The sequence below is a fragment of the Microchirus variegatus genome (genome assembly GCF_963457635.1).
Source record: "Microchirus variegatus genome assembly, chromosome: 8".
Taxonomy (NCBI): domain Eukaryota; kingdom Metazoa; phylum Chordata; class Actinopteri; order Pleuronectiformes; family Soleidae; genus Microchirus; species Microchirus variegatus.
Genome location: NC_139809.1, coordinates 21,371,695 through 21,394,124, shown reverse-complemented (window position 1 = coordinate 21,394,124; position 22,430 = coordinate 21,371,695). Strand labels below are relative to the sequence as shown.

Here is a 22,430-nt window from a genome sequence, read left to right as displayed (position 1 = left end):
AAACAAACAGATGTTTTACAAAGTGGTGGAGACTCTTTAAATAAACAGTACTGTTGCTGTGGCATTTAAAAATGGGATTGCTGCATGGAAAATCTTTGTATTCCTAGGATTTCATCTTCATGGATTTCTTGGTAAAAATACAAAGTAGAATCAACATTTAAAGAGCAAAATACAATAACCCTGAATAACATTCCCTGGACAAACAAAGTATGTATGTCTGTTTTAAGATACAACAAGATAAGATAAGATAGCCTTTTATTTTAAAATTTGAGCTTGAAAAACTGAAAAATAATTTACATTTATTTATATTTCAAGCATTTGAGAATTTTAATGTGGTTAGAGAATAAATGGTGATACAAATTGCGATAGAGCCATATAGCGAGGGCCGACACCAGTGGGCCGACAACAAACTGTAAATACCTGTAAATATAAAGCAGGTTTGCCGACACCTCACCCTCAGAGAGAGAGAGAGAGAGAGAGAGAGAAAAAATAACATTTTGAATCAGAGTCAGGCAAACCAAATTAAAGGGGGGGTGCAAATCCCCCCATGATGTGCCTTCTCCCTCCCCATTTCTGGCCTATCATCTATCTCTGGACCATGGTGGGGTTGTCATGTCGACCAGCCCACGAGTTACTATGACAACGACTCAAGGGGAAGCACTTGCTGGGGAGGTTATTGCCTCCTTGGGGATGTAAGAAGGACAGGGGGGGGAATGTGAGCAGAGACAAAGATGGAGGGACATAGACACTGAAAAGGCTTCAATGAAGGGAGAGGTCAAGTTGGAGTGTGTTGGCTTCAAGTGTGTGTGTGTGTGTGTGTGTGTGTGTGTGTGTGTGTGTGTGTGTGTGTGTGTGTGTGTGTGTGTGTGTGTGTGTGTGTGTGTGTGTGTGTGTGTGTGTGTGTGTGTGTGTGTGTGTGTGTGACAATGCAGAATTGGACATGGTGTGTGAGGCAGCGTTGCCCACTTGAATCTTTGCATGTACTTCAAAGTTTTTTGTTTTTTTAACCTCCTCATATATATATATGTGTGTGTGTGTGTGATGTATTACACTTCCTCCTCAGTGCCATACCCTGGGGCAGAAAGGGGCGGTGGGGGCAAGGGAGGGAGTGACATTAAGGACCCTCCAAGGTGTCAGATGGGTCCCCAGCTTCCCCCCACAGTTTGTCATATAAATGTCATAAAGACAAGTTTGGAGTTGGGGAGCTTTTGGCTCTCTTTCTGCCTGGGGGGCCAGCGTTGGAGTGGTTAATTGCCCCATTAGCACTGACAGGGTAAATTGGTGGAAGGGCTAACTATATATTACAGTGAAAACAACAACCTCTGGCATTATACACCTGAGGGCACTGAGGTTTTTACAGTGCGGCCTGTGCATGCTCAAGTGTGTAAGACAGACACAGAGAGAAGTGTGTGTGTGTGTGGGTGTGTGTGTGTGTGTGTAGATTATAAATAGACGCACATTCACATAAGAGATTTAATATGGCTAAAATATTAAATTTCTATATTTATCACTAAAAAAATGAACTCACAGTGGGGAGGAGCAGCTCATCTCCCGTCTCTCTTGAGGTTCAAAATGTACACAAAACATGCATAAGAAACATCAACATCAACATCAATACTTCAGTATCATCCTGCACAATGTTTACACCACGCATCCTATGTCCATGTTGTAGATATCTGGGTTACATACTGTTTACATTGTACATATTCTATTTCACATAATACTCTATATAGATAGGTGGTTTTATGCATGCAGACAATGTATAACCTTTACATTCTATTCTATGTGCGACTGCACCACAGCAAATTCTCCCCGTAATGGGACTGATCTCATCTTGCCTTACCTTTGTGTGTATTTACATGTCTTTTTATTGTTTTAAATGGGGCTCACTACAAATCCACAAATGCAAATGTAAAGGGGAATTTACACCATTAACTGCTGGTGCAAATAACCCGAAGGGACGAGGACTGTTCTGTGCCATGGCTCTGCCGTGTAAACATTAAAGATAAATTGTTTATGGTGGAAATTCAAATAGCCCTTATACGTTCATGAAACATTTACAGTGAAGATACATAAATATGTAAGAGCTGACCTGCACATCCACATTATTTTGGATTTATAGATGTGTAGATATAGATTCAATTGATTTTATTGAATTCTACAAAATCACAGACACATCAGTCAGAGAGGATGATAATGTGTGAATCCTCAGTCATGTTTCTGAGCAGCTGACCCTGGGTTGTCTTGAATTAAGAGGTGAATCGTCTCTAAAAGCCTCACCAAGTCCAACTGCTTTTGTGTAGCACTTAAAAAAACATGACTTGAACACAAACCTTTGTGCTGTCATTGTCTCCTGCTCACAAAACCACCTCAAACTTAGGAACTGCTGCAGCATCTCTGAAGGATGTTAGTGATCAGCTGCGCTCTTTGCTTATACACGTGTCACAATGTGCCGCAGAGACAGACAACCGCAAATTAATAATTATTGGAGTAGAAACGCAAAGGTCAAATCATTTTGCACTTTATGAAATGGCCTTTTGTTCGGACTCAAAAACAACAACGGAAAAACAAAAATAATCAAAAAATGTCTGTGCCGTGAAACGCAGCATAACGGAATAGCATTAATATTCATGTATTATTCCGATATGGCCTTGTATGCTGCGGTTGTTTCACGCAACACTGAGCTGATAGTATTCTCTCTGCGGTTAATGCTTTTGCTCCCCCCAAAGCTCACGCAGTAATGTTACAATATTTCTCTATTGTTTTTTTTTATACATATGGTGCGTTTTCTTTTTCCTTTAAAACATTATTTTCTGTAATTGCATAAATAGATAAGTAAATAAGGATTAAGGATGCTTACATGACGACAAAGGCAGGGTATTTGATTTTATTAACACAAAAAATATATTTGTTGGTGTCTTGTCTAATAAAATATGGACGGTGGTGGACAGATTGCACATCCAGGGGGAACCAAAATCACAATAGTATTATCATAACAATAGAGCCGAAAGATGGGACGACCGGAGCAGGACAACCCCTAACATATATACATATACATATACATATATATATATATATGTATATGTATATGTATATGTATATGTATATATATATGTATAACGTGGACAATTTTAAATTTAGATACTAAACTGACATCCGCGATCCATAGACCAGTGTCCTAAAAACTCAAGATTTTATTTTTTAATGATTATTTTTCATATAAACATTTATATTGTTCATATCATTGTCTCGTGACAATGTTTTCTCGTCAAATTCTGAGCTGCAACTTTTAAAAATCACGCCAAAGTGACAATATTTCATTGTCACTTTTTTAAATCCAGATTCAGAACATGATGTCTGACCCCTGCGTCGGTCCTGCGATTTATCATGAACACAAGCACAAATATGATATTGTGTGTGTGTGTGTGTGCGTGTGTGTTATCAACAGTGAATCACGGAGATAGTGTCGCATTTTGTGTGTGTGTGTGTGTATGTGTTTTCAGGGCAACATCCAAAAATATTCCTCAAAAGAAAAATCTTATTGTGAATAGATGTTTTTTTTTGGCAATATTTACTTTATCCAGACGTTGTGCTACTTCGTGTTATTCTATTATTATATTATGCATATATATATATATATATATATACACACATATATATATATGTATATATACATAACTATATATATATATAGTTATGTATATATATATCTATATATAGATATATATATCTATATATAGATATAGATATATACATATATATATAATATTATCTTCTTTATTAATTTGACAATCGGAGATGCGCCACTTCGTGTCCACCTTAAAGTAGAATTTTCGATCAAACGTTAACAAAATAAAATTCACCATTTCAATTGTTATTTCTTTTTTCCTCATCCCCTTGTTCTCTCTCTCTCTCTCTCCCTCTCTCGCGGAATCCTATTGATCCAAACGGGCTAATTAGCGGCGTCTGCGCAATTACGCACATGCGCACTGCGCGCACGCTCAGCCATTTTTCGAAGGGGGAAACTAATTAGCAGGAATAAAGAGCCAAGTGTTTTTCCCCCCACAGTGATCAGAACTCATTCTACCTCTGGAGCTCGCACAGACCCCTCCGTCCCCCCTTCTCCTGTTTACTACAGCCCGTATATGTAGCTTTAATTACACTGTTGTTTGCTAACAACTCGGACCCCGCTGCTCTCTCCCTCTCTCTCTCTCTCTTCCCCTCCTCTTTTCCCCTCTCTTCCTCTCTTCTCTCTCCTGGCTCCGTTAAAAAAAAGAAAACACGCAGAGGATCATTCATAAGGAATGAGTGGGCTCTCTCCATGACTGTTTTCTGGACTACTACACATTCAGCATACGGAGCTTTGTGCCGGAGCCGCTGCGGAAATGTAAGTGTGCGAATTTGTTGACGGTTTTCTTGAGAGGAGCAGAGGGAGGAAGCGGTCCGGTATCGGTGCCGGGGATAGAGAGGGGGGTGTTTGGTCAGTGGTGATACTGACGGTGTCTTTGTTGCTGTGTGTGTGCAGTGAGTCACCTGTTACTGGACACTGAGACACGATCACTTTGTTTCCTCAACTGAATCTGAACGGAGCACGATGAGGTCCAGTGTAAACAAAGGCCGAAGAGAGTAGAGGGAGCGCGTGGACACTGCGTGTTGGTCAGCACAGCGCGAGACAGGGACAAACTATTCAAAACAGTCCCACAGTCATGGACACACGGAGCGTATCATTACCTTGATAGTCGAGAACAAATCCACGGACTCCCCTCGCAGAGCAGCGTTTGTCCTCGTCCAACTGTTTGTCCAAATACTAATAACAATAACAAAAAAACTAAACAAAATGCATTTTCCTAAGTACCACACAACTTCTTCTCTCTCTCCTTCACACCCTGCTGTCTTTCTCTCCCGTCCGTCCACACACACACGCACACACACACACACACACACACACACACACACACACACACACACACACACACACACACACACACACACACACACTCTGCTCTGACTTCTATTTGTTTGGACAGCCCCTAACCAAAGCCTGATCCATAACCAGTTCATGCCCTAGGACTAGGTTTTGGTCTCCTTGAGGACTGTTTATGGAGTGTTTATGTCAGACGTAACAAATACAAGCAAATGGGTTAAGCAACAAGAGGTAACACACACACACACACACACACACACACATAAATACTTGGTTGGTTGGTTATATCAAATATATAACCATATTGTCAAATAATATGGACTCATCTGCTTGCTCCATTTGTTTGTGTGTCTTGCCTCTTCTCTGGCTTAAACACTGACCTTGTCAGGACCGGTAGTCCTCATAGAGACCAAAACCTGGTCTCAATGAGGCAGAATCTAATTTCTGAGGAATCTGGTTAATTTCAGAGCTATTTTAGTTGTGGTTCGGTTTCTGATTAGTTATTAACTGGTTATAGTTCAGGTTAGAGATCATGCTTCGACCTAATGAATGGAAGTCAGTGCAGTGACCTCGGTTAGAATAGCGGGGGAAAACCTGTTTGTGTGCTTAACTGACATGATCACAAATGGTCTGCAGTGCACAACAGGATGTATACACATTATGACTCACATAGATGTCCACACACACACACACACACACACCTTGTTAAATGATGGCTTCCCGCACTTGTGATCGATGGGGAGCCAGGAATGCTTGTATAAATAGTTACATTGCCGATAGACCCGAGTTATTGATTGCAGTGTAAATGAAAATCTTTATCAGATTAGAGACTGTTCTCAGCTGCTGGCAGGCAGGCAAGCAGGCTTTGGCCCCTCAGCACTCTGTGGCAGGACAGTGGACAGCTGCAGTGGGTAAGGGTCTGTGGCCTGTGACATAAACACAGTACATTAAAGCACTATCAGAGTGCCGATATGAGCCATATATCTTTAAGCTGCAGAGAGGAGCGAGGAGGGAGGGAGGATGGGGGTAGGAGAGGAGAGAGGGTGTTGAAGGAAGAGGTAGAAGGGGGGGGTCGGTTGAAGTAGAAGGTGAAAGGGTTACATTAAGGTCTCTCCTTGATTAAAAAAGGTCAGTAATGAGAATGTGGCGCACAGAGTAAGAGAGATGAATCTTTCTCATGTGACGTCCATCTGTCACTCAGAAACAGAAGAGGAGACGAGGAGACGTTAATAATATCAGGAAGCTCCTGTAGTAGTGACGCATGCGACTGTGCTCACAAAGAAAAATATATGATTCACCACAATATTTATTTTCAAACACACTTGCATATAAACACATGTTATTTCAAAAGCCAAGGAATGAGTTTATTTTCAGAGCGATGCACAAAATTGCACTGATGTTTATGTATGAATGTGTATATGTATGTATGCTTTTCTTTATACTGTGCAAGCAATGGGACTCAGGGGACTGACTCCATATTATACACATACAATGAGGAGAGGGTCATATGTAATATAATGCACCAACAACATAAAACATTACTACAAATGTCATCTGAAATCGACAAAAACGTCACGTTTGGATTAACTTGTATTATATGGGTAATTTTTTTGTTGCGTTCATTTGCACTTGTCCCTCACATAATAGCTGTGTACTTGTGAGAAGACATGCAGACTGAAACACTGGCCTTAAAAACTGTTCTTTTATCCGCTTTTATCTAAGTGTGGCAATTTAGCAGAAGCCCTTTAGCTCAGAAGCATTCAGTTCTTTATTTAATCCGATCCCCTGAGGAATATTATAGACCTCCTGCGTAGCCTTTACCCGCATTCCTCTACCTAGTTTAGTGTTCAAGCTATTGATTTTCCCATTAAGGGCTAATGCTAACCCCTGAGTAACCAGCCTCTGTATTGCGTGCTGTGAAGACTGTATTGAACAGATGCTATCCAGGGACTCTAATCAATGGCCTCCACTGTTATGCAATATTATTTACATGACTCATGTATTTAATTTTTTCTCTTTTTCTCCCTTTCTTTTTATTATCTGTCTCTGTATCTTCTGTATCTGAAACACAGGTGGGGTCGTGATGTGTGGCAGCTGTAGCCTCTGGTATGGACAGCGGTGAAGGAGGAGGGGATGGAGGGGCAGGAGAGGAGAGAGATGCTGACCTCAGCCCCCAGGCTTTATCTCATCCACTCCTGACCCCAGCGGCCGTTCCTGAGCCGGGGTCGTCCTCGAATACCTCAGCCATGGCCCCTGCCAAAGAGCTCCTGACCCTGCCTCAGCAGGAGGAGGGTGCAGAGGGGTCCCAGGCTGGAGAGGAGAGCAGGGCAAGAGAGCAGAACGGAGGAGGAGGCCGACACTCGCCGGGGAACGGAGCGAGTCAAAAGCAGGTGGTGAGGAAAGACTTGGAGGATGGATGTTCGTCAGGGCAAAGGAAGGAAGAAGGGGAGGCGCATGTAGGAATGGGAGAGGCATCAGATACAGGGGGCCTCTACGCAGCTCTAAGCAGCGATGGCGAAGAGGAGGAGAAGGAAGAGGAGGAGGCCATCTCAAACCAAAGCCAAACCAAATCCAAATGTTCTTTATTACCTCAACAGAGCCAGCACAGCTCTTCTTCCAGCACTGCAAAGGCCAGTGGCACACTTGACAGCAAAATAGCCGCCTCTCCAAAGCCCTCCCCTACTTCTCCCCCCTTTCCAAAGCCCTCCCCTTTTCTTTCCACCTCTCCAAAGCACTTCAATAGTCCATCCTCCTCTTCTGCCCTGCTGAGCGAGACAGAGGTAAAATACATTAAGGGAGATCGGGGCTGGATTTCTGGGTTTCCTCAGAGCTTTAAATCCCAGCAGTCGACTCTGGCTTTTCCACTGGCAGGTACAGAGCCTGCCGGTGCACCTGCTGAGGATGATGGGTCAGCAGGGGTTTCTTACTCTTCCGTTTCCAATGGAGATGGTGCCAAAGCTCCAGAACCAAAAGACAACCAGCTAGACATGGAAGTCGATGAGGAGAGAGACAAAGAGGGAGAACAGAAAGAAGCTGTCCTCAAAAACCTCAACCAAGACCTCTCTCCTAATTCACTCACCAGTCACATGACCATAATGCACTCACGCAATTCCTGCAAGACCCTGAAATGCCCCAAGTGTAACTGGCACTACAAGTCTCAACATACATTGCAAGTCCACATGAAAGAGAAGCACCCAGAGACGGGAGGGCAGTGTGTGTGTGGTGCTTCCGGGGGCAAGTGTGTGTGTGGCGGCGCGATGCGAGGCGTGTGCGGATACTGCAGTTCGGGGAAACCCCATCCTCGCTTGGCCCGGGGTGAAACCTACGCCTGCGGCTACAAGCCGTACCGCTGTGAGGTGTGCGACTATGCTACCTCGTCGAAAGGCAACCTCAGCATACACATGCAGTCGGATAAACACCTTAACAACGTTCAAAATGGAGGACACTCGAACGGCCACGTGCACACGTCTCACATTACCAACAACAGTAGCTCCTCCAATGGTCACGCGGCAGATGAGCCGTCATACAAGCTCCCACTTTCTATGCCCACACCTGCACCGCAGCCCGCTAAGCTCACACCACCTCCGCACTCTAACTCCCATGGTAAGCGGTGGCGCTGCGATGTGTGCGACTACGAGACCAGCATTGCCCGTAACCTGCGCATACACACCACCAGCGAGAAACACACACACAACATGCTGCGGCTCCAGCGAGGCTACTACCTGTCTCACTGCAGGAGCCTTGCTCCGCAGCTTAAACACCTACAAAACACAGGTGAGAGATGCGTCACACCCGGGACATGGTGACATTTGGGGCCAATTCCAATCTCCAATCCTATCTTAACCCTCAAGCTCAACCCTTATCTTAACTGGCACTCAAAACCAAGTGTTGAGGGTTATTTTGTCACTTAGAAATAGGACACCCCTTAAATGCAGATACATCTTCAGACTGTGGGGGGCAGAATAACGTGAAAGCTACGTCCAGTCTGTGAACTCCAAAAAAGAAGAAGAAGAACACATTTACATCAGGATTATTTAGTACGATCCGTTTTTCAGTCAAGTTATTAGGTTGTCAGTTAGTTATAAGATGATACTCATACCATAGCAACCATAGCAAACGATCGCGTGTCCGCACCGGCCGGCTATTGACAAAAGATCGTAAAATAAAAATAAATGTTACGCAACAATGACGTCAGTAATCCATAATATGGGCCTAATCTAAGATAATACAATGGTTTTCATCATTTTTATACCTCTATTAACAAAGAAAATACTTAATTTGTATCGCACTCGTTTCGCTGCTTTCGACACCATCTTTCTTATGTGAAAACACACAATGCATTCTGGGTAGCCCTTGCTCCCAAGGGTGGTCTCGGAAAATCTCTATATTGAGGGCGATACAGCCCTTAAACTTGCCTCTCAACTTAATTTTTCTGAGAATCGGGACAGCACTTGCACTAGAGAGAGCGCGCATTTTTGAGATTGAGGGTTAAGCAAAGGAATTGGAGTTCACCCTTGGGAGGTTTGAAATTCTGACATGGTCTGTCTCTCTTTGTTTCAGGTGCGGAGCTCTCGCTGAACATGCGACTGACCACTCAGCAAGTCGCCGAAAAGCCCGTCGCCCTTGGGTCCGCGCTGACTCCTTCTCCCTCCCCCTCTCCCTCCCCCCCTCCAGCGCCATCCATGTCCCCCACTGGAACGCTCTCTCAGGGCATGTTCCAGTGCCTCGTCTGCTCCTGCTTCTCATCTGACAGCTTGGAAAATGTGGAGCAGCACTTGAACGCGCCGCGCACCTTACCCCAGTCGGAGTGGTGCTCCCTGGTGGCTGGAGGCTGTCACTGCAGATTGTGTGGTTACACCACGCCACTGAGGGCTAACTTCTCCTTGCACTGTCAGACTGACAGACACCGCACCCGGTACCAGCTTACTGCGCACCTACAGGAGGGCGGAGACAGGGATCAGGAGGGGGCCGCCATCTTAGCCAAGGGAAACCCTGTCCAGCTGAGGTGCAACCTGTGCGACTATGTGACCAGCAGTCTGGAGAAGCTACGTGGACATTCCATGAGTTCCCACCACAAAGCCAGTGCCCGGGTGTACCGAGTCAGTACTTTCTCAAAAATAATCTCAAAGAGTCATCTATTCACTCAGAATGACTTTAATGCATCATCTTTCTTTCTCCATCTGCAGTTCTTGCAGCAGTATGATGGTGAGGTTGATGGAGGTTTGTGGCTGTTCCACTGTCTCCTATGCAACCACTCCTCCTCATCTAAACTCCAAGTCCTGAAACACAGTCAGACTGCAACCCATCAGCAGAGGGAAGGGGTTCTACAGCTGCAGCCCATGGACGGAGAGGAGCTGGCAGCCATTTTCACCATCAGGAAAAGCCCAGATGGTGTCACAGGTGAGATTACTAACTGTGTGGTCGGGTGTGCACTTCCTGACATTAGAGCAGCTGACAGTGGGTTGAGATGAAAACAGTGAGAAAATGAGTAATGGCTGCTACGGCAATATTGACTGAGTAAATTCATTAGTCGATACACATCCTTGTTATATCCCCAATCACCCCTGACAACGGCTAACTAGCACCTGCTAATCAATGAACCAATACAAATCCTGCGGGGGGATGTGGAGACTGGTCAGTGGCCTGTGCAAAAATAAAACACGGAATTCACTTTGTGCAAAGTGTGCGAATGTCTTATAGTCCCAACAACTGTGGCTAAAATGAGTAGTTCAACTCCTCAGCTGTAAATGAAGTCTATCCTGTGATTTGCCTCTGTGTGGATTAAGACTTATTGAGGTGAACTGATGTGTTGTAAGTCCATATTACAGCTACTCCACCTCTGAGGAGAATCTAATGGAGAATCAATACTTGATAAATAGTGAATGGAGGCAAGGAAGAATGAGTACTGGTTGGAAGACATTGGTCTTTTTTGAAGGATGCTATCTGGAGGATAATATAAACTGCAATTAGACTGATAGTTGGTGAGAACGTGTTGTATGAAGCACTGTCTTTGCATAATGTAAAGGATCTGTCTTGTCCTCTTCCAGGAGAACTCAGTGAGGACATGGACTCTTCCAGCGAGACCACCACAGGTCTTTTGGAGACAACCAAAGACACATGTAACTTCGGGGTGAACCTGATTTCTGAGGAAAAAGGTATGGAAGCATATACACGCAACATAATAGTAAGGCTGGGCAACATGGCTTCTAAATAATATCTCTATATTTTTAGTCTCTTTCCTGTTGTGAGATGTTTGGGCTTCTCAAAGGAGAGTGACAATACACTGTAAATACAAAAATTAAATATTGACTGCTCATGATACTTGATCTTAAAATACATATATTATTACTTTTCAGTATAATAAATTTGACGATTATCAATGCAAGTTATCACAAATACCTTATCACAATATGACGATATTGAAGACCATATCATGTCACATTATAGATATGATATTTTTATATTGCCCAGGCTTACTCAATACTTAGGATTCAAATAATATTAAGATATACACTGCACAGCCAAACAAAGTCATACTATATATTTTGCATACTGAACAAGCCTATGGGGGCAGTGTTCTGATACGAGGTTTGCTTCGATTGGTCAGGGTCAGGGTTAGCAATGTTTTGTAAAAAAAAAAAAGAAGAGAGGTCAGCTGACCAGGTTTATGAGGCATATTCCAAGATGACAATGCAAGGATGTTTCAAGCTCAAATTGTAAAAGGATGATTCAGGGAGGATGAGTCATCATTATCACTCATGGGTTGATCACCACAGAGTCGACAACTTAACTCCATTTTGAACATTTGTGATGTGCAGGAGAGGACTTCATGTAGTGACCCTTTTACATCACACATTTTGAGAGATTTTGGGGAAAAACGCAGCTGCACTGATGTTGCATAACCTTGTCAAAGTGTTAACCTCCTGACTACCAGTAGTTCAAATGCATCCTCTCTGAATATCTCCCAATCACTGCATACTAGTGAATGCACACCTTTTGCTATTTACAGAGGACATTTAGGGCTTTTCAATCATACCAAATGTGAAGGGGTAGGGATGTTAATTAATAAATAATGGGGCTAATTATTATATAATTAAAATAAAAAGTTTGTTTAAAAAACAAAACAAAAAAAAACATTATTCGAATTACCTTTCAAAGATTGCATAATAAAAAAAAATTGTGATTGGACAATATTTTTTTTTCTTGGTAGTCAGGAGAATGGAGCTTGTGCCCTTTTTGGCTGGACAGTGTATAATGTGTTCCATAATAAATCTAAATGTATTTTCATGTCAACGTTTACTTGTAGAGGAAACTAGAGAGGAGGAACAAGAAAAGAGGGAGTCTTTACCCTCAGTGAAACGTCCGTCCTCTGGATGCGAGGAAATGGAAAACTCAGTCGAAACCAAACGCCCTAGAATACACCAGCAAAACGAGAACCAGCAGGTGAGCCCATTTAAATCCTGACACTTCCATCATCTATGCGAACCAAAAAAAGTCACTTATACAACAGTTCATTTTGGTCGGCTATCATTATTGCAGTAAACTAGTTCATGTGTCGTGCAGTAATGCTCCGTCATTTCAGATCTATGACACAGTGAATAATGACCTGAACCTTAACCCCCAAAATAGGAAATACACAATTAGACATTTTCCCCCAAATGGTTCAACCCAATTATGGACCAGAATACGCTGCCTCTGCTTGTGTAACTACATGCTTCATATACCTTTTCCAAGGTCAAATTCAAGTCCTTTTTTAAACACTTTTTAAAGGTTATTTTTTATGCTTTTCCAGAACATTGCAGCTGTGGAAAATTGATATGAACATATATGATTATTTAAATCTTTCTGTCAGATAAAAAAAAAAAAGAGATGGAATTTATAATGGCCACACAAGCAAGGTCCAGGGCTGTTTTATTGGTATTTATTTATTCCTCCAAACTGTTAAACCCTTTAACCACTGTATGTACACCACTTCTAGCTCGATGCTTTCAGCTGAAAACACTGACCATCTATATTTCTTCTATTCACTTAGACTGTCCAGTGTCCTTTGTGCCAGGTTACACTCCTGCACACACACCTTCGACAGCACCTCACGCATGTACACAATGTGGCACAGGATTGTGTGGACAAGCTCATCAGCGCAGTAAGTCCGACGATGCAAGTGTGTATTTGTTGCATTTTCGTTCTTCAGGAAGCCAAATAAAAAAGAGAAAGAGAAGGCAAAGCGTTGGGGGATGGGGGAGAGTGAAATGTGGGGAGACAATTCCATTAAGAAGGCACCAGAGAGGCAGCGCTTTTTTTAATGCATGTTTAAGTAGCTCCTCGCTTTGATGCAGCCGTGCATTCTGTGTGTGTGTATGTATGTGCATCTTCTAGAGTGGAAGAGAGAAGGTTTGACTGTGTTAGTGTGTGTGTGTGTGTGTGAAGGAAAAGCCAGTCTTTCTATAATGCATGTTTAAGTAGCCCTCTATTACCAGAAGTGCAGTCAAGCTAAAAAGGGGCCCCCATGCTTTTTTACTGTGTCTCTCCAACTAACAAAGACTGGTCATCTATCCACATCACCATCCTCCATCTCCCTGGCCCGTATGCTAAGTGGCCTTTGTCTCTTGCTCTCTTTGCCTCCACTTCACTGACTGCTTTTCACCCTTTTCCCCTCTGCTGCCCCCCCCGCCCCCCCCAGCTATTCCTATCATTCCTATTCTGCAATCTCCATCCCTGCCCCTCCCTTTCTGTCTCTACCAAGCTCTCTCTCAATTTCTTATGACTTACCCCTCCCTTACCCACCCTCTGTCTCCTGTTTTTTTTGTTCACTACCCTTACTTCCTCCCTCCCTCTTCCTGCTCTCTCTCTTTTTCATATTCTACACCCCCCAAAACCATCATCCTCCCTCCCCTCCCTCACTCTCTCTGATAGTAATTGAGGTTCATTAATTCAGACTGAGGTGATGATGGCCATTATGTACCTTGCTTTCCAATTACGCTCTCTAGATTAAGCCTGACCTTCAGTTTTCTCTGCAGTGTGTCCCTGTGTGTGTGTGTGTGTGTGTGTGTGTGTGTGTGTGTGTGCGTGCGCGTGTGTGTGTTTGTTCGTCTCTTGCTCCCACATGAAGCTGTTATGCAGAGAAAACTCTTGTCATTTAAATCTCATCCTTAGCTGTCCATCCTTTCCTTAGGGTAAGCTGTTCACATACAGTAGATATAGTATTTGCTCTCAGCGCTCGCAGCTGTGGAGATGGAGGTTTCCTATATGAGGAATGATTTTAAATAAATTCATTATTCACCTCAGCAAAGTTTTATTAAACCCTCGGGGCACGTTGGAAGGTGTCACTGGAGCTGAGGGGTGAACCCACATATCTCAACCATATACACTTATTACCAAGTAGCTGCCTATACTGCTGTGCAGGCAAAGGCAAGATGTAATAATACACAGACTCAGGCTTTAATGTTTTATGATATTAGGATATGGAGTGCAGGCAATTTCGTGTTTATATAGCTTGATATTTGCTTGCTATTATGCTGTACAATTAAGCATGTTTTATTCATAGTGTTAGATTCAGAAAATACGGTAACATCCCCTATTTCTTTTATTCTCAACTGGTTTCTATAAAACAAATTAAATGGTAAAAAACAATTAAATGGTAAAAAAAGAAAGAAAGTAAATACAATTTATCTCTATCAGGTCAAACCACCCATGAAAATGCACCCTCAGCTGGAGACAGAACTACCAACAGACTCGAGCACAGGCGATATCCAGAAAAATAAAACCACCAAGATCATCAATGAACATTGTTCCAATACTGCTGATTCCATTTCTTCTGATGATGCACAGAAAAACAAAGGTTTGTATGACATGTGTGGTGAAACTGACCTCAATTTATGTATTAAAGAATCATTCATATTTGTTTATGATTGGGTCTTGTTGTTCTATTAACGCTCTGGAAAAATACATTTCAATTCACATTCATCCTTGCCTTTGCAGGCACTTCAGTGGCAAACGTGGAAGGAGATTTAGCCGCACCCAAAGATGTCACAGCTCTACTTACCCCACCCCTAGAAGAAAGCACCAGTCACCCTTCCAATGGCAGACTGGCTCCCGAGTCCCCGACTCAGATGCCCCCCTCCTCACCCCCCACATCCCCACCTAGTGATCCCCCTTCGTTCTCTGATCGCCATGGTTACCGGTTCCGTTGCAGCAGGTGCAGCCTGGCGTTCCCCACTCAGGAGAAGCTCCAACTGCACTGGCAGTACCACGCCATGAGGGCGGCGACAGAATGCCCCCTCTGTTCCAGACAATGCCGCAGTCAAGAGGCCCTGCAGAGACACATGCAGAACACACACTCACAGGTGGACAACACACAGGGACAGAACACACTCTTACCGCCTCATACAGCTCAATACATGGAGCAAAACAAGAGCTCAGTTCAGCAAGAGTTCAGTTTATCACCTCAGGTTGGTCAAGAGGCAGGAAAGGATGAGGATGAAGAGATAGAGGATGAAGCACAGGGCACGGAGGTGAAGGAGGAACAAAAAGAAGAAGACAAAACGAAAGAGAAGGACATGGTGACCGAAAATGGAGGTGAGGATTTGACTGAGCCAGAGAAAGTGTCACATGAGGAGATGATGTCAGAACCAAGTTCCAGCTCTCCCGTCAAAAAATGCTATAACCCCACATTGGACCGTTATCTGGATCCTTCCAGGCCCTATAAATGCACCATATGTTCAGAATCTTTTACTCAGAAAACCATTCTTTTGGTCCATTTTAACTCGGTGTCCCATCTCCATAGGGCCAGACGAGCCCTGCAGGACTCTGGCACAGGAGTTGCTACCCCTGAGGCTCCCCGTGGCCCAGATAATCGACCCTATCGCTGCAAACTTTGTGGAGTGGGCTATAGCCAGAGCTCCACACTGGACATACATCTCCGCTCTGTCCTTCATCAGACTAGAGCTCGTGCTGCGCAGAACCTAACTCCACATTCCCCAGCCTCTAGTATAGCATCAGTCCCTACCTCTGCTACTCAGTCTGCTGCCTACAGAGAAGAAGTATCCAAGAGTTTACCTTTTACTAAGAGGTTAGATGTAGCAAGTTCTTCACTGTTAGGTCCTAGCTTAACAACTGACGTCCACCAAACCCTCTCTAACACAACCGACATCCAACAGGCTAAAAACAAAGTGGCAGAGCTTCTAGCATCACAAAACCAGCTAATACTGATACAGCAGCAGCAGTTAGCTCAGGCTCAAGCACAGGCCCAAGCTCAGTTACACCACACAGCCCTGCTCCAGTCCCAGATGCTACAACACCTTCCCTTAGGGCCAGAGAGTCTCCTTACACAACAATTCTCACTGACACCAGACAGCTTGCTCTCTCTGCAACAACAACTTCTTCTGCCCTTTTACTTGTCAGGAGAAATGAAACTTGATATAAGCCCTGAACTTGGTCAGTTATTATCTCTCAACTCCATCCTAAATGAACATGTAAAAGCAGAAGTGAAAACTGAGTCCCCTTCACAAACTGATGAGAAGCTAATTCAGAAACAAAGTTCGAACTCAGCAGTTGGCCATCTTAAGGATCATCTGCAGTGTGAAACCAAGATTGAAGCATTCTGCAGTAGATCCTCTACCAATCAGACAGAAAAAGAAAACAACAATTATTTTATTGAGGAAGAAAAAGAAGAAATCCCTGTCCCTACTGTTAAAAAGGAGGCAACGGATTCCTCCTCATTTAATCTTCTTGAATTGCAGTGTCCTCCTCCCAGAGTGCCCTATGCTGCTGTGAATGGAGAGCCTCTAAAAGCCCTTCTACAGAGTTATGGGTATGAGTTGGCAATGCAATATATACAAAGCAGACACAGACACCAGCAGCAGATAGCAACTCAAAGGAAACCTGATGAACAGGAGTGCTCTGATCTCAATAAGATGGAAGTGTGCTTAGAGAGGGAAAGGGATAAGTCTCATGAACCAGAGAATGAAAACAAAGACATCTATAACAAGGATAACAAAGGAGTAGAAGGTAATAGAGATAGAAATGGCTCTCCAACAGAGGAAAATCGGAACAAAGATGCAGAAGTGGTGAATAAAGGGAAAAGATGCTGTGGAGGAGGAGAAAAGTGTAAAGACTGTGGCAAGTTATTTTCAGATGCCTTGATTTTAAAAACCCACCAGGAGTATATTCACAGAATGCTTTATCCCACTGCTGCACTGGAGAGCTTTTCCAGAAAATACAGGCTGCAGTATGACCAGATGTACCCCCTCACACAGACTAAATCTGGTGAGAATTCAACTACTAGCCCCCAAGCTGCAGTAGTCTCCACCCCAGCCACATCCTCAGAATCAGCACTCGAGCCAGATACATCTCAAGTGAAAACAAGTGGATCCTCACCTTCAATCCCAATTTCAGATCTTATAACCAAAACAAGTGCTCCAGCTACAGACCTAACTCCAGCTGCCCCTGTAGTTTCTTCTCCCCCATCCCCCTCTCAACCTCCAGAACTTCCACAGGAGGAGGCACCCATCCCAGGTACATCTCCTTCAGTGACTTCTCAAACCACATCCCCTTCTAAATCCATACCTCTTCCCTTACCTAAATTACCTATGCTCTCTCTGCCCTTGCCCCAGCTTCCTATATCCACAATGCCTTTACCCCAGCTTCCCCTAGCCCCCATCCCTTTCCCCATGGACCTACCTCTCCTGCCTCCAGTTGTGATGCAGTCTATGGCTCTACATCCCCAACCATTTTTAGATTCAAGTGTGAACACCGAGTTGACAAAACTATACCAATCTCAATTTAACTCGGCATTGCTGGGACAACCTCCACAGCTCAGTCCTACACTGCTGGGTCAACCATCCCAACCCAGCCCCGTCCAAACAGGACAGCAACCTCAAGCCAGCTCCACAATACTAGAGCAGCAAGGTAAGAGAACCAGAACACGGATCTCAGATGAGCAACTGACTGTTCTGAAGCGACACTTTGACATAAACAGCCTCCCCAGTGATGAAGAAATCAGCAAAATATCTGCTCTCTCTGGCCTGCCTCACAAAGTGCTCAAACATTGGTTCCGCAACACCCTATTTAAAGAGCGCCAGCGAGACAAGGATTCCCCCTACAATTTTAATAACCCTCCAACCACATCCCTGGAGGACAGCAAAGAGGATGCAGCACAAAACCAAATATTGACACTTTCTCCATGTTCTCTGTCGCCAGGCCTCCCGGCCAACATCTCCCCTCAGCTCCAAACAACAGACCTCCAGAGAGGAGACCCTCATAGGGGTCGGCGCTCTTCAAGAACGCGTTTCACGGAACAACAGCTAGAGACCCTTCAGGAGGTGTTTGAAGCCACTCCCTACCCCAGGGAGGAAGAGTATGACCGATTGTCAACACTGTTGTCTCTCCCGAACAGAGTTATTGTGGTATGGTTCCAAAATGCCAGACAGCGAGCCCGTAAAAATCAAGACCGGGAGACAGATGATGGATTAGAAGGGGAAAACTATCCTGACAATGTCCTTAGACAGAGAAATGACGGCTGTAAGAATGATGAAGGTAATGAAGATACCAACTGTGGGGATGAAGGTGACTCTCCAAATGAAAACTCAATGGATCTGACTTATGAATATTACTCCCAACTTGACTCACCTGTCCTTGATTCTTCCACTCATTGCACAGAGAGTGAGCATTTAACAGTCAAAGGAGAACCAACACCTATAACCAGGAGACAAGAGGATAAAACAGTCTCTCCACACACTGACAAGAGTCCAGCACTTGTTCAAGCTGATGGAATTTCAGATTCACACGTCCATAAAGAAATTCTTCCGGTAGTGAAAAGTGTGTCCTCATCACAACCTGAGCCCAAGCTGCAGCCTGAAAGTTCTCCAGAAAGATCACAGCCTTGTCTGTTCTCCTCCTCACAAAAATTAATACCTGCATCTCATTCCAGCCAGGGACATAACCCTCCTCCTGATGAAGCTCATGAAAAGCATGTTGATTCATCATCTAGTGTTCCACCTGCTCCAGAGTCTGAAACAACCCGCACTCAGTTGCCTGATTCCACGTCTGTCCTGTCAACTGAAACACAGCCACAAAGCCAGCTCCAATCGCAACCCCAGGCTCATTTCCAGTGCAGTGTCTGCCCAGTGTCCTTGCCATCATTCCAGCTGTGGCAGGAGCATCAGACCAGGCACCTTCTGGCAGCTCAGTCACAGGTTCAACTCCTTCACTCTGGCTTCACAGACCGAACCATGCCTTACATGATGCTTCACCCCAACCACACCCTGATGGCAAGCCAAATGCTGTCAGGAGCTATGTCCCAGATTCACTCTACTCCCACACATCCCATGATTTCACATTTAAACAGCTTACAAATTAAAAGCACACTCGCTGATCACTCCAGTAACACCCTCACCGGCCTCTCTCAAAGTTCTTTGACACCAATGAAGCAGAGAGAAACTAGCTTCGAAGTCCAAAGGAGTATTAGAGAGGTTGAGGAGGAGCACAGAAGGGACAAGCGTCAGAGAACCACCATCACCCCAGAGCAGCTTGAAGTTCTGTATCAGCGCTACAGTATGGACTCCAATCCCACACGAGGAGTTCTGGAAAGCATCGCCAGAGATGTGGGCCTGACAAGACGTGTGGTTCAGGTACTTTATATGTTGTGTGTGAATAAAAGCCAATGTTTTTTGTGAGGTAAAGAATCAAAGACAGAGAACAACATGATCTTGTTGAGTGTCTCAAATTTCGAAATCCGTTTTTTTTCTTTTCAGGTGTGGTTTCAGAACACTCGAGCCAGAGAGAGAAAAGGACAGTTCCGGTCGATGGGGCCAGGATCCGGTTTCAGTTTGGGTTTGAACCACCTTCGCTGCCCATTCTGCAGGGCTCTATTCAAGGTTAAGAGTGCTTTGGATGCCCATATGAGGTCACGTCACTGGGCAGAGGCTGAAAGAGCAGGCTACATTTTATCAACAAGTAATGGGCAGATTGGGATGGCTATGTCATCTGTCATGGACAGACCGGGCACCTCTATCTCCTCCAAACTTATCCACAACCACAGCTATGTCATCAGTAACAAAGAGCTAACTATGAAGCCACCTGTGTTCTCATTGTCTTCAACCACTGATCTGAACAACCCGGATGATGAGGATGAATATGAGGAAGATGATGAGGAGTACCCGTGTGAGGAGGGTTCCAGTATGGCTGACCAAGAATCTCTTAGTCCTGAGGAATCTGGAGGTCCGAGCGCTGATTGGGGTGAGACGCAAACTCTGCAGCAGCAGCACCACCACCGTCATCATCAGCAGCAACGCCAGAGGACACAGATGAGCCACTTTCAGGTTCTGCAGCTCAGAGACTTCTACAGGAGCCATCGCACACCCAACCGACACGAGTGTGAGGCACTGGGCCAGGAGCTGGGACTGCCTCACCGTGTTGTGCAGGTAAATGTTACAAATTCGGACAACATCTAAGCAATAACATTATTTAAGGTGAATAACCAATACTCATTTTTTTTTAACAGGTATGGTTCCAGAATGCCAGAGCCAAGGAGAAGAGGGCCAGGAGCCTAAGTTCTGACTCTGCAGAGAGGGAGCAAGCAGAGTTGTCTGCAGGGGCAGGGGAGAGAGACCGAGCCTAAAAAGGCAGACCAAGGCCCTTTTGCTTCCTTCTACTTTGTTTTCCCCCAAAAACCCCCTCCTGCTCCTTGTCATCGAGCTCAAAACATATACCATTTCCACTTTGCTGCCAAACCTGTAACCTGAACACCCCAAAGATACAGAGCCACAGTGGCCCAAAGAGAAACTCTCTCTCAACTGAGAGTACGAGAGATCCCAAACAAAGTCCTCTCTATCACAGCTTTCTTCTTTTTTCATATCATTCTTAAACCTTGTCCTGGTCTGTCCTTTTTCTTATGTCAAAAAGAAGAGCTCCTCTCTCTATTCTGTCAGACACCTTACTACAACCAAACACCACCTTGAAAAAAAACAACCAGATGCCACAGAGGCCAAAGATCATTCTCCAAGTATGTGACCTCACTGCCCAGCTAGACCTGCAGTCTACCTCTCAGTCTGCACGACAGACTCACTGTGGGTCCTCCACCAGACAGTACTAGATGACTAGCTGTGTAGCATGTAGTGCCAGTCAAGACTGGAAAAAGAAATTGTCAAAGAGATTTTAGTGTAAATAGAGAGCTCCAAAAGATAAACTTGAAGAAAAAACAAAGCAGTTAACAGTGGAAGAAGAAGAAAAAGGGAATAATATCCTTGAAATAGATGGAGGTATTTGCATAGAGCTTTTGTAAAGACTGACTCAGATTCCAAAGCTCGTAACCAAAATTTTACATTTCTGTGGATTTACTTTCAAAGTGTTTGTTTTCAATAACAAACTGCAGAGCTGACGTATGTACGGTGAAGGGGTGAGAGATATGCAGCTAGCACAGCTGGCGCAGACGGACTGATATGGTGCCAGCGTGCAGCTTTGCCCTCCACAAGCCAATGACGAGTCTTCTGTTGTACATGTTCACCTTCTTTGTTCCTTTAGTGGATAACAGCCCAAATAGCACAGAACGTAAAAGGCCAGTTTGTCCTGAGAGGGTCAGACTATTTTTATAGCACTCAACCATTATGCTGTATATGAAAACTTTAACCAAACTCAAATTTACATTGTGTGTGTTTAGTAATAGTTTCTTAATATAAATCTTATGGATTGAGATGAACTGTCTTGCTCCAATATAACAGTGTCATGATTATGAAATGAAGATTATGACAGCTTTGATATGTTCAGGCAAGGTGATTTAACTGCCTTTCCGTTCTATTTGAATATACCAATGGCTTACCAATGTTATGTGATTAATGTAAAGCTTTCTATGCTCAGGTCAACAGCTCAACATGGCTCCGCTTCAAATGTGATCTCAATACTGTACTTTTTCTGTTTTCAAAACAGAAGATGCGTGGTGTAACCTTGGACTAAGTATTTACAGACATCTACAAAAACATCTCGGAATTTCAAAGATCTGAGCTTTTCACCTTTGAGTATTAGATTGTTACAAAAAAAACCTTATTGAAACTAAAGTGTTTAATAGTGTGAGGGGTAAATGTACAGTATTTAGCTTTTGTATGGTTGACTCAAGACTTCATTGGATGTTTGAGACATGGCTACCTTTTCACTTACAGATGGGGAGCTACTGCGCAAAGCTGAGGAAAAAAAAACGTTGGATGTTATTGATGTTATTTTTGTACACTTAATTTATTTTCCCTCTTTCCTCCTTCCCCTACACACTCTCCTCTTTTCTCTTTCTCTACCTTTCTTCCTCTGTTCATTTGCAACCAGTCGTTATTCTACTGTAATAATGATAATATAACAATAATAGCTAAACAATAATTAATGCTTTAAGACAAAAATCCAAAGACGTGATAATACTTTAACCATATGACCTACAAAAATAAGCGCTACTGTTTACTTGACGATGTACTGCTGTTTTTAAAGAAGGAAGGAGTCCCTATATCTAAGCTACTGTTTTCTGCCTCTC

General features: G+C 43.9%; 1 protein-coding gene across 1 annotated transcript; it reads left to right on the top strand.

Moving 5' to 3' along the window:
* Positions 1 to 7,032: 7,032 nt before the first annotated feature.
* On the top strand, positions 7,033 to 20,540 carry LOC310930517 (zinc finger homeobox protein 3-like; the record flags this gene model as incomplete). Its single annotated transcript, XM_083893535.1, has 10 exons — positions 7,033 to 8,698; positions 9,485 to 10,023; positions 10,111 to 10,324; positions 10,972 to 11,079; positions 12,231 to 12,367; positions 12,957 to 13,067; positions 14,603 to 14,762; positions 14,903 to 19,551; positions 19,675 to 20,343; positions 20,424 to 20,540. The coding sequence occupies 10 exons, from the start codon at positions 7,033 to 7,035 to the stop codon at positions 20,538 to 20,540; spliced, it is 8,370 nt and encodes a 2,789-aa protein (XP_083749661.1).
* Between the last annotated feature and the right edge of the window lie 1,890 nt (positions 20,541 to 22,430).